The sequence below is a fragment of the Pinus tabuliformis genome, chromosome 7 (genome assembly GCF_031772625.1).
Source record: "Pinus tabuliformis cultivar Carrire ecotype Pingquan chromosome 7, CPIR1, whole genome shotgun sequence".
NCBI lineage: Eukaryota > Viridiplantae > Streptophyta > Pinopsida > Pinales > Pinaceae > Pinus > Pinus tabuliformis.
Genome location: NC_142293.1, coordinates 1,884,764,947 through 1,884,778,649, shown reverse-complemented (window position 1 = coordinate 1,884,778,649; position 13,703 = coordinate 1,884,764,947). Strand labels below are relative to the sequence as shown.

The window sequence follows — 13,703 nt, the reverse complement described above, 5'->3', positions numbered from 1 at the left end:
ATTGATTACATACAGTTGTTATCAAAGAATAATTATATATATATATAGTTGGTTTAGAGAGTCAATTGTTTTTGTGTCCGTAGTGGATCACTACTTTTTCTTCTCATTAATTGTATTAAAAACATGTTGATATCATTATTAATAAACTAGTACAATCACATTAAAAATATTAATGTTGTCGATATAGCTTAAGGCTTCATAAATATAACAAAAAAAACGATTGCAATAGATTTACCTAATTAACCATGTATAAAAAGGTTATGGGTCAATTTTAACTTGAGAAAAAAAATGAATTACACATCTTATTGTAAAACATGGACCATTTTGCTAAATAAAAATTGCTTATATATAAGTGAATGTTATAAATAATAATGAGGAACTTATCATGGAGGAGCTTATTAGAATTGAAATAATCTCAAATCCCTGGAAATTGGTGGGGGGAGCCACGTGCACGATTCTAATTTTTTAAATTTATTAAAAGTAAATGAAACCTAACAAACTCTGTAACACACTACAACCCTTGATAAGCGTTAAGACTAAGCATATGTTGAGCATATTCCCTTGAGAATCAATCTAGGCCTTCAATTAAAAAAAATAAAAATAAAAGTCAATAGATCCTCATCCACCTTAAGTTGAAATAAAAAGTCTTGGGAAAATAACTAAAAATAATATATGTAAGGAGTTTGAATAGCATATTTCCCACTCATTATTGTTCACTCTAAAGATAGCTTGCTAGATTTAGTTTCTTCACTTGTTGGATGCTTCAATGTCTTCATGTCCTTCTATTTAAAATTTCTAAAATGATGGCCCTCCTTTAATGTCCTTGATTTTGACATTTCTTTGTTAATTTTGATAGAGATAGATATCAAAATGCCTAACAACACTAGGTAATAGTGGAAAAGATATCCCTTTCTAATGACCATTTTTTGTTCATAAAACTTGTAACAATTTCTTGCACATGAAGAATGTAAAATCATAATTTTCTAAAAATGTGGACCTCCCTTAATAGCCTTATTTCCATCTTGTTTTCTTAGTTTTGATTGAATAAATAGATGAATATCCTTAGCAACATTTATGTGGCAATGTCAAACTATGATTTTTGAAGGATCATCTTTAATTCTTAATTCTTATAACAATTCATTGTAGACATTTCATTATGTTTCCTTTGTTTTTCATAACCTATTACCAAAGAGAAACATTATGATACTTGTGCATAAATTTCAATAAAAAAACATCGGAAGAATATAAAGTCAAGTACTTTTTTGTTAGGTTATTGTTATTATCTTAAGATTGTGATCTAGTGCCTATAGATTGGGAAGCCAAGTATACTCATGCATCTTTCTATTTGTCTGTAGAATTTAGAAACCTCGCTTCTAATCATAAGTTCTTTTGCATCATTGCAATGTCTTTATGACAAATAAATAATTTATGAACTCCCTGAATGCTTAATTACAAAAAGTCAAGTACTTTTTTGTTAGGTTATTGTTATTATCTTAAGATTGTGATCTAGTGCCTATAGATTGGGAAGCCAAGTCTACTCATGCATCTTTCTATTTGTCTGTAGAATTGGGAAACCTCGCTTCTAATCATAAGTTATTTTGCATCATTGCAATGTCTTTATGACAAATAAATAATTTATGAACTCCCTAAATGCTTAATTACAAAAGAAAAGATTATAAGTTGAGTTGTGAATTGACATTGCAAAAGTGCAATACTTTGAATGATGCCTTACATTCCTGCAATCTCAAATTTTGGAAATCAATAACTCAAAAAAAATTGTAATAAAACAAATAGATAAAAAATAATTCAATTTATTAACAATCAATTATAATTTAATCACCATATTTTAAATGTGTTTTATTTTTTTAGATTATATAATTTTTTATTTGTAAAATTAACTTAATTATATTCAACTTTAAATGTATGGCTGAGAATTTTTTACAAACCAATTAAACAAAATGATGAAAGAAAAACAGAAATATGTACCATCACAATCTCGGATAGAAATTGTTAGTAATTTGGGAAATATTGTTTGAATTTTTTCAAAAACAAATTAAAATAATAAGAGCCAGAAAGAAAAAAATATTATGAAAATATGAAATAAAAAAATGTATTATAAACATAAAAATTAATTTTTAATTTTATCTTATTATTAGCCTTTTATATATATATTCTACCAACTTAAAAACACCAAAATTATAAACTCTAGATTTTTTAAACAACTTAAAAACGTGAACATTACCATTTTTGCAAATAACAATACCACATGCAAAGACAACTTAAAAGGTAAGAAGACTACCACTACATAACCCATTTTGAGTTTTCGTCATGATAACTTGCCGGCCTCATACAATTTTTTATCATATGTAATAGGCTTATTAATCAATAAATCAAGAACTGTGCAATTCCATCCATATTTGAAAATTTCCCAATTATGTTTTATAATTATACTTATTAAAATTCGATTGAGTGCATGTTGTAGCGGATGTTTTATAATTATACTTATTAAAATTCGATTGAGTGCATGTTGTAGCGGTTGGGGTGGACGGTTTGCACGCCCCAGCGGCGCGGATGCTGCAGCTTATTCTGCCCTATGGCTTATTGATTATAATATGAATGTTTCAATGTGACGGATGTGAGCATATTCTGACACATATGTACAAAAAAGGGAGTCCATGATGCTTCTAAAGAGAACTAGCCCCTCCCATTTTTTAAAATTCGATTGAAATTTATTTTTAAAATTACACATATATCTTCAAAATTGCACAATTTAAACATAATAAAAATTCCTAAAACAATACAATAGAACCATCTATGTATTATAAATACGATTATTAACCAAACATTATATAACTATATTTTATTAATCACTATATAACTAAATTTTATTAATCAATGTAAAACTGAGAAGGTTATTCCTTTTCTTTTTAATTGTTATTACAGATTTCAATGTGTTTTCCTATAATGCATTTTAAAATATTGGAAAGATATTTTAAATTTTAAAAAAAAAGTTCATTTTAAATATAATTATGATTCTCTTAATAAAATAATACAATTCAATTTAGAAGAAGAATACACTGCATAAACCTTTGGGAAATACACATTCGCTGGGTTTAATATTAATATTGAATTTCAAAGTGAGACGATCTCTCAAATCTGATAGTTTTGACACTTCATTACCTGTTCTCTCACACACTGTTAAAGTATAATGTTGACCATCACTGGAAAATTAAATTTATAACAGACAGCTTCCTAATTAGATCCTATCCCATGGCATCTACGATGTTGGGAGGCGGTAAACACTACATGTTCTACGGCCACGGCCACAACGTGTGGTAGACGGTGGAATGTGGCGAATGTTATTTTCAATCTTATAGCATTATAAATGCGGTTGACAAGCGAAGGAAATAGTGTTCGTCTTCTTTCTCCATGTTCTATCTATTTGTTCACGGGCTATAGAGAGAGGGTGAGCGCTATTTCCTTCTCTTATCAGCACGTATTTATAATGCTATGGGGTTGGAAATAGAAATCGTTGTGGAATGCCCGAAACAAAAGAATTTCCGGAGAGATGCTGGCTATTTCCTCGTGTCCGTACTTCCCATCATGCGTCTTAAGCAGATTCTAGGGAATTGTTTCCTAAAAGTGGTTGGGTAAAAAGATTTCAATTTTTTTAAAAATGTCATCCTCTTTAGAGGAATTGTTCTCCAAAAGTGGTTGGTTAAAAGATTTCAATTTGTTTTAGAAATGACATCGTCTTGAGAGGAAGTGTCCTCCAAAAGTAATTGGGTAAAAAAATTTAATTTTTTATAAAAATTGTGTTTAAATCATGTTTTTAACAATGAAAATAAGTTTAACATTATCAAAAACTCTTCTGAAACACTAAAAATTTATAAAATTTAACAACTTTTATTTAAATTTACAAAAATCACAACCTAAATTTCCATTACTTTCATGGTAAAAAAACATACCGTTGTATCAGTCCATGCACTAACCTCACCAATAATTGGCTTAGTGGCTTAAGGCATGGTAGTTAAGAATGGAGTTGTCTATAATGCGACTTTTTGAGATTCCGGTGACGGAATCCGGCGGAAGAAATTGAGCTGAAATCATGATTTGTTGCAGTTAAAATGGTTTTTTAACTGCATATTCAGATTCAGCACCCTGAAAAACCCCTGGGACAGTTTCATTGTGCAGAAATTAATTATCAAACTTGGATTTCCATAAATCACTGCCGGATTTTCACCGGAAAAAATCGCCGGAAAGGCTTTCAAAAAGTCGCGTTAAAGACTACGGCGTTAAGAATTGCCCCAAAATAACTTGGAGGGATACCGGACGAAGGAAAGAGCTAACCAGCCATCCCGAGGGTATTTAATGCCCCGCACGCAGAACAGGCAAAAGCCAAAATATTAGTTAATGCCGAAACTTAGCTTTTGCGTGTTATCGCGTTAACCTACGTGCATATCCCCAGACATTAAATACCGTGGGGATAGCTGGTTAGCTCTTTCAGACTGAGCGGATGCAGAAGATATTTTAAAATAATAATGACATCACTGCTTACGATTTTCTAAACATGATAACGCAATGCTCTCTAAATTAATTAATAAATATGGTAGGTTGCTTGTTTTGACGTGACGGAATCTTTTTAAGGGAGCTATCAAAACATTTAGATGGGTCTAAAGATACAGATAAGCTGTCGTTTAAAATGATTTTTTTTTAGACTTTTTCGTAAAAAAAATTAGCTGAAGTGATATGGTTAATGATTTTTATTCCAAATCACCCATTGTGTCAAGTAAAAATTAATTTGTATATAATAATTAAAATAATATAAAATTTTTCACACCATTATATTTATTTATACACCGAAAACTATAGTGGTAACGCAATGTTTTCAAAATTAATTAATATTTACGATGAGTTGCTTGACGCACAAGCTAATCACTTTATTTAAAGGAGCAATCAAAACATTTAGAATTGCTGAACGATACAGATACAGCGTCCTTTAAATTGATTTGAAACTTTTGGTGTTATATTTTTAGAGTTTTCAATGTAAAAATTTAAAAGAATTATTTAAATTATACATAATAATTAAAATATATACAAATTATCACCGCATTATAGACTTAAAAAATATATTTTTAGTAATTTAATCAAAATTAAAAAAACAATTGCGGAAAGAAATTAGAGAAAGGGGATTATGCAGACCATTAGTATTTGAAGTTATGCTCCTTTGACTTGACTTTTACTAACTTTCTTGAAGATTCTGCAGGTGAGTGCATGATGTGTAGGTTGGGGCGGTTGATTTTCACACTCCAGCCAGATTTTCACACTCCAGCCACGTTTTATTTCTGCGGGAGCTAAGCGATGCTGTAGCATATTTGTTTGGGTGATGAAGTATGTGTTTTGATGATGACTTAATTCTGCTAGCTTCGACGACAAATGTTGTTTGATGAAATCTCATGTTTTGTATGTTGATTCTTCAACGAAGATGCTTCTCCCCCACTGAAAAAAACCTTCTTAAAGATTCTATGATCGAAGGACGTTGGCCTGCGGATGTAGTTTCATGGCTGCTGCAGCAAACTTGTGCGTGAAGCTACCCTTCGTTCCACCTAATCCACAAGGAGGACCACAACCCAAGTCTAGGTGAAGCGTGACTTGCGGCACAAGTTTTGTGAAACTTATATATAATACAGTAGAGATACCAGAGGTAGGTACACATATGCAAGAGAAACGCATTACCTTTGAAAAAACAGATTTCATAACAATGGAGGGTTGTGGAGAAGATGGGCAAGTAAAGCTCTTAGGTATGGCTTACAGTCCCTTCGTGGTGCGCGTTCGCATAGCACTCGCTCTTAAAGGGATCCATTATGAGTTCATTGAAGAGGACATTCGAAATAAAAGCGAGCTGCTACTGCAATCAAACCCTGTTCACAAGAAGATTCCGGTGCTCATCCACAATGGAAAGCCTGTTTGTGAATCCATGATTATTGTGCAATACATTGAGGAGGCATGGGGAAATAAGGCACCCAATTTTATGCCCAAAGATCCATATGACCGAGCCATTGCCCGCTTCTGGGCTGCCTTCATAGACGATAAGGTAATTCACCCATTTGTTCGTTATCTGCTATTTGGGATTTTGTGAGTTGCAATTAGTTTTTCGCATTTCTGCCTCTAATATTAATTATTGGTGGCTGCAGTTCACTGCAAGTATTCGGGGAGTTTTCACGGGCGTGCAAGTATTCGGGGAGTTTTCACGGGCGTGGGTGAGGAGCAACAGAAAGCGGTGGAGGAATCGGTGGCAAGCCTCCTCCTGTTGGAGGAAGCGCTGTCCGGGAAAGCGTATTTTGGTGGAGATGAGATAGGGTTGTGTTGGGTATTTTTGCTGGGGAAATACCAAAACCAATTTTCAAACACACACACAGAGACAATGCTCTGTTTTACTTTACTCCAGGATCTTTTTGTGCACAGGAAGACTCAAAATTTTTTTTACTGAGAGACAGAGTATTTCACCACCATAAAAACATTCTATTCATTAAAACCTGATACAAAGATTTATCACTGTAAAATCCTTTTTATATTCACTGCTGTAAAAAAAAACAACTTACTGCTGTAATAAAAGTTTACATAACTTTACTGCTGTGAAAAACAAAATTACACAGGCTTACAAAATTCGCTCCACCATTTTCTTTATGCACTGCTTGTGCAAAACCACACATGGTTTTTGCTATTCCAGAAATTACATCACCTGGTTCTTCTCATTTTACACACTGCTGTGTGTATTTCTTTTACTGCGCCATCATTCTTTTTACGCTGCTGTAGAAACACACTGTTCTCTCCCATGTGCGATACATTATAAAAAAATCAACACTAAAACATATTACATACGATTTTGTATTTTTTAATACATGCCGTAAAAGACATAGACTTGTATTAAAACGTGCCCATACCTTTTCATAAAAAAAACTTACGAGCTCTATATAAAAACTTTAATATTCTACCTACCACTATGACATTTCATTAAGACGTATGGTCAACCAAAACTTAGATTTACTCCACGCAACATTTAATATTTGCCGTATGCAGGTTTGGAGATCAACGGCTGAAAGGAGTGAAGCAGATCGAACGGCGAAAATGATATCGGAAGCCCTGAGCGCGGACTTGAAAGTTTATCAAAAATTATTTAAAATGTTGTCGGGTCTGCTCCATCGCATCGCAACTTTACTCATGTTAAAGACCCCGACCCTATGATATTGCCGATAGCGATGTGCCGATTGCGATATCGGCGATCGCTCGTCGGAAACACAAAAGCTCCTTTATAATTCCTTCACTTCGACTTTGCCGATGCGATATCGGCGATCGCAGTTGAAATTATATTTTCAACACTCCCCTTTAATTTCAACTGTCGAGCATTCAATCATACCCAAACACTTCCTCAAAAATTCAAAGCTTTTCTGATCCAATGGCTTTGTCAAGATGTCTGCTACCTGTTCTTGAGTCCTGCAATGTTCCAAGACAATTTCTCCATTGTTCACCAATTCTCTGATGTAGTGAAACCTTGTATCAATGTGTTTCGTTCTCTTATGAAACACTGAATTCTTTGACAATGCAATGGCTGAGCTATTGTCACAAAAGATGACTGTCGCTTTTGCCTGCTCTTGGCCTAAGCTTCTCAACATTCTTCTCATCCATACTGCCTGACAAGCTGCTGCTGTCGCTGCCACATATTCAGCCTCTGCTGTAGACAATGCTACAATGGACTGTTTCTTAGAAGCCCATGAAATGGCTCCTGAACCCATATGAAAAACATAACCGGAAGTGCTCTTCCGATCATCTACACTTCCAGCCCAATCGCTATCTGTGTACCCAACCAAATCTGAATGTTCTGAGGCATGATATAGAATTCCAAACATTTTAGTGCCTTTGACATACCTCAAAATTCTCTTTGCTGCCTGCCAATGTGCCTCCTTTGGCCTCTCCATAAATCTGGAAATTAAGCTAACAGCATACATTAAATCAGGCCTAGTTACTGTTAAATACATAAGGCTGCCCACAATGCTTTTATACAAGCTAGGATCAAAATCCTTGCTGCTGTCCTCTCTGCTGAGCTTTAATCCCATCACTGTGGGAGTGATTGCTGCCTTGCATTCTTTCATCTTAAATCTGCTCAAAACTTGATTTACATATTTTGCTTGAGATATGAAAATTCCTTTTTCATTTTGCTCTACTTCTATGCCTAAGAAGTATCTCAAGAAACCCATATCAGTCATTTCAAATTCATCCTTCATGACTGATTTAAAATTCTTAATGAGCTGATCATCATTACCTGTGAAAATCACATCATCAACATACAAGACAACAATTAAAATTTTACCATCCTTTTCCTTGATGTAGACCGTGGGTTCTCCTTCGCATTTGTCAAATTCATTATCTAATAGATATGAGTCTATCCTGCTGTACCATGCTCTTGGCGCTTGCTTCAGCCCATAAAGAGCTTTCTTCAATTTGCACACTTTGTGCTCTTCACCTTTCTTCTCATAGCCGAGAGGCTGTTCCACATAGACCTCTTCCATTAACACTCCATTTAGGAATGCTGATTTCACATCCATTTGGTAGACTTTCCATTTGTTTTGAGCTGCTATGGACAGCACTGCTCTCATGGTTTCCATTCTTGCAACCGGGGCGAAAGTCTCCTCATAATCTCTCCCATACTGCTGCTTGTAGCCTTTGACAACCAGCCTTGCTTTATGCCTTTCAATCTTACCTTCAGCATTGCTCTTGGTCTTATAAACCCATTTCACACCAATGACTTCTTTGCCTTTTGGTAACTCAACCAAATCCCATGTTTTGTTTCTCTCTATGGCATTCATCTCCTCATCCATAGCTTCTATCCATTTTCTATCTTTAATTGCTTCTTCGAAATGAATAGGATCATCAACATGACAATACAAGGCAAATAATGAATTCATTCCTTCATCATAAATGTCACTTAGATTTCTAAACTTCTTACCTCGTTCACTTGGTGTGCAAGTGCTTGAAGATGCACTTGAATTTCCTCCTTATGGTGTGCTTGGAGAAGCACTTTCATTTGTCCTCAATGGTGTCCCTTGCTGTCCTTGTGTTGGCGCTGCTGTTTGGGGATGCATTTCAGCCACCTCCTCTTCATCTTCATCATGAGACAAACAGTTCTTGACATTCACTGTTTTCTCTATGCTTCCATCCCAAGCTTCCTCTTCAATGAATTGCACATCCCTGCTTACAAAGAACTTCTTGGTAGATGGGATGTACAGCCTGTAGGCTTTGGATTCATCACTGTATCCAATGAAAAGACATTTCTCCCCTTTGCTGTCCAACTTCCTCCTTAGCTGATCTGGTATGTGTGCATAGGCCACACACCCAAAAACTCTCATGTGGGTGACTCCTTGCTTTCTCCCACTCCATGCCTCTTCTGGCACTTTGTTCATGACTGCTTTTGTAGGACACCTATTCAATATATAAACTGCACAATGTACAGCTTCAGCCCAATACTCATTTGGCAAATGCTTTGCCTTCAACATGCTTCTTGCCATATCCATGATGGTCCTGTTCTTCCTTTCAGCAACTCCATTTTGCTGCGGAGTGTACCTTGCTGTAAACTGTTTATGAATTCCATTTTCTCTACAAAATCTTAGGAATTCATTTGAGATATACTCACCTCCTCTATCAGTTCTCAAAACTTTAATGTGCAGCCCGCTTTGGTTTTCCACAAGTGCTTTGAAATTTTGGAATTTCTCAAAGACTTCGCTTTTGTTCTTGAGGAAATATATCCAAGTCTTTCTTGTAAAATCATCAATGAATGTTAGGAAATATAGGCTGCCTGCTAATGATGGAGCTTGCATTGGCCCACACAAATCTGAGTGGATAATCTCTAAGGGTGTCTTTGCCCTTATACTTTTCCCTGATGGAAAACTCTCTCTATGTTGTTTGCCCAATATACAACCTTCACAAAGGCTGTCTGGCTTCTCTATCAATGGCAATCCTTTCACCATTCCTTTCCTACTCAACAAATTCAGACCTCCAAAATTGAGATGTCCAAATCTCAAGTGCCACAACCAATTCTCATCCTTTGGCACGCTTTGGAAAGCCTCTTGGGTAACTGCTGCAATTACATTCTTGTTCTTCAAGTCTGCCCTGATCCTGAGAGGGAACATCCTGTTCCTTGTCATCTTCACTTCAGCAATGCATCTTTTTCTGGGTGGTATATCCTTGATGGTGCACACATCATTTTCAAAGTAAACATTGTAACCCTTTTGGATAAGCTGTCCAACACTCAATAGGTTACACCTCATTCCGGGGACATAGTAGACATCTGCTATGGTTTTCCTTTCTCCTTGTTTTGAAAATATTTTTACCTCCCCTTTTCCCATAACAGACACTTTACTATCAGTTCCTAGTGTGACCTCTGATTTCAAATTCTGATTTAAGGCTGAAAAGAGGGCTATATTCCCTGTCATATGGTTGCTGCAACCTGAGTCTAAAAACCATATGTCTTCACTATGTGTTTCAGCCATGTTACAAGCTAACAGGACATTTTCTTGACTGCTGTTTTCTCTTGTAACATTTGCATTCTGTCTGCTGTTCATATCATGATGTTTCTTTCTACAATCACTAGCATAATGTCCATACTTTTTGCAATAATAGCATTGAACATTAGATTTATCATACCTTTGTCCTTGAGCCTGATACTGATCTCTTTGTTGGGTGCTGCCTTGACCTTGGTTCTGATTTGGATTGCTGCCTCTTCCTTGTGCATTTGATGGGCTGTTCCTTCCACCTCTGTTCTGGCTTCTGCCTCTTCCTCTTCTGTTTCCTCTTCCTTGACCTCTTCCTCTTCCAAAGGACATCTGGGTCTTGAAGGCTTGCTCAAGGGATGAGTTTTCATTCCTACTCAACCTCTGCTCATGAGTTATCAGTGATGCATGTAGCTCATCAACTGAATAGCTTGAGAGATCCTTTGTCTCTTCAATGGTGGTGACTATGGCATCAAACCTTGAGGGTAAGACCCTCAATATTTTCTCCACAATTCTTCTGTCTTCAATGGTTTCTCCATGAGTTCTCATTTGTGTGATTACACCAATCACATGAGTGAAGAATGAGTCAATGTTATCTGACTCCTTCATGTTCAAGTTCTCAAAATCCTTTCTCAGCAATTGTAGTTTTGCTGTCTTCACTCTCTCCATGCCTTGATAGGCTGTCTTAAGGGTTTGCCATGCTTCATTGGCTGTCTTAGCTGCTGCTAACCTTGGAAACATACTCTGGTCTACTGCTAGATACAACAACACACGGGCTTTTGAGTCCTTCTTCCTATTGTTCTTCAGCAGATCCTTCTCTCCCTGAGTTAATGCATTGAACTCAGTTTCATCTGCTGGTTCTTCAAAACCTTCTTCAACTATTTCCCATAAATCTTGGGAAGCAAGCAGGGCTGTCATAGTTATTGACCAGTAGTCATAGTTCTTCCCATTAAACTGTGGGAGCTGGGTGTTAAACAAACTCATACCAGTGCTTGTGCTAGCCATTCCTTGACTGTGTATTTAAAAAAAACTGACTGTTTCTTTCAGCAGCAACACAAAGAAGAATCTTTGAGAAATACCTGAACCCTTTGTTGTCTGAGTCTTCTGTCTGCCTGAGAAGTTTTGCTGCAGCAACAACCTTCTCCCTTCAGCTTCTTTAACTTCCTTAAAGAGCCTAAGCCTGCTCTGATACCACTGTTGGGTATTTTTGCTGGGGAAATACCAAAACCAATTTTCAAACACACACACAGAGACAATGCTCTGTTTTACTTTACTCCAGGATCTTTTTGTGCACAGGAAGACTCAAAAAAAATTTACTGAGAGACAGAGTATTTCACCACCATAAAAACATTCTATTCATTAAAACCTGATACAAAGATTTATCACTGTAAAATCCTTTTTATATTCACTGCTGTAAAAAAAAACAACTTACTGCTGTAATAAAAGTTTACATAACTTTACTGCTGTGAAAAACAAAATTACACAGGCTTACAAAATTCGCTCCACCATTTTCTTTATGCACTGCTTGTGCAAAACCACACATGGTTTTTGCTATTCCAGAAATTACATCACCTGGTTCTTCTCATTTTACACACTGCTGTGTGTATTTCTTTTACTGCGCCATCATTCTTTTTACGCTGCTGTAGAAACACACTGTTCTCTCCCATGTGCGATACATTATAAAAAAATCAACACTAAAACATATTACATACGATTTTGTATTTTTTAATACATGCCGTAAAAGACATAGACTTGTATTAAAACGTGCCCATACCTTTTCATAAAAAAAACTTACGAGCTCTATATAAAAACTTTAATATTCTACCTACCACTATGACATTTCATTAAGACGTATGGTCAACCAAAACTTAGATTTACTCCACGCAACATTTAATATTTGCCGTATGCAGGTTTGGAGATCAACGGCTGAAAGGAGTGAAGCAGATCGAACGGCGAAAATGATATCGGAAGCCCTGAGCGCGGACTTGAAAGTTTATCAAAAATTATTTAAAATGTTGTCGGATCCGCTCCATCGCATCGCAACTTTACTCATGTTAAAGACCCCGACCCTATGATATTGCCGATAGCGATGTGCCGATTGCGATATCGGCGATCGCTCGTCGGAAACACAAAAGCTCCTTTATAATTCCTTCACTTCGACTTTGCCGATGCGATATCGGCGATCGCAGTTGAAATTATATTTTCAACAGGTTGGTCGACATTGCATTGGGCGGGCTATTGGTAGCCGTCCAAACGATCGAGAGGATTACCGATAGTGTTTTAATAGACACACTAAAAATGCCCCTGTTAAGTACATGGGCCCACAAATTTTGTAAAGCGGAGGGAGTGAAAGAAGTTTTGCCCGATCCGGCCAAGTTATTTGAATTTCTGTCGGAGATGAGAGCGAAATTGACATCACCACCCGCTGGCAATTAGAAAGGAGGAGGCTTACAGATGGCTAAAATAATATTTAGATAATAGCTTTTATCGTTGTGTTTCAATTTAGTGAGAGAGAATGTCGGATCTATGTATCAGGTGTACCGTGTCGGATCTATGTATCAGGTGAATGGGTGGGCGATGTCATTGCAATAATATTGGAGTTATGTTTCATGTAAATTTGTATTCGTCAAGAATCGGTGGGCTATCTAGCTTCATAAGTTTTTAGGTTATGAATTATTTTATTATTTTAAAAACACATTAATTAAAAAAAATTAAAAAATCCGCAAGGCTAGATCCACCCGTGAGCGGATATATATATCCATATCCGTGAATAAATTGCATGAATACTGCAAAATACGTAAATAAAAAAATCAATAAAATAATTTAAAATAATAATGATAACTATCTTTACAATTTTCTAAATTTTATGGAATGCAATGTTTCAATAATTAGTTAATAAATATGATTTAGATCGGGTCAAAGCACATAGGATTTAGTTATGTGGCTAATTTTTTTCTAGACAAATAAATTTATTATTGTTATTAAATAAATTATTATTTTTTTTTTATAGAATATAAGTTTCATTAATTTTAGATTTTTATGATTTATATTTTTTTTAAATATTTTTAAAATTAATCACATCAATAATTACAAATAGATATTTTAAACGATGTAATAAAATTTATCTTAATATAACATTATAAATTAAATTTTATTATG

The 13,703-nt window shown here is 35.4% G+C and overlaps 1 protein-coding gene across 1 annotated transcript; it reads left to right on the top strand.

The window, feature by feature from the left end:
- The first annotated feature begins 5,700 nt into the window (after positions 1 to 5,700).
- On the top strand, positions 5,701 to 13,082 carry LOC149256003 (glutathione S-transferase U17-like). The gene is made up of 3 exons (XM_089457359.1): positions 5,701 to 6,094; positions 6,206 to 6,360; positions 12,755 to 13,082. The coding sequence occupies exons 1-3, from the start codon at positions 5,717 to 5,719 to the stop codon at positions 12,978 to 12,980; spliced, it is 759 nt and encodes a 252-aa protein (XP_089313485.1). The 5' UTR covers positions 5,701 to 5,716; the 3' UTR covers positions 12,981 to 13,082.
- Positions 13,083 to 13,703: the final 621 nt, after the last annotated feature.

Coding starts and splice junctions, on each gene's coding strand:
- LOC149256003 (XM_089457359.1), top strand. CDS start 5,717: ATGCAAGAGAAACGCATTACCTTTGAAAAAACAGATTTCATAACAATG. Junction 6,095..6,205: donor CTGCCTTCATAGACGATAAG/GTAATTCACCCA, acceptor GTTCACTGCAAG/TATTCGGGGAGTTTTCACGG. Junction 6,361..12,754: donor TTTGGTGGAGATGAGATAGG/GTTGTGTTGGGT, acceptor TATTTTCAACAG/GTTGGTCGACATTGCATTGG.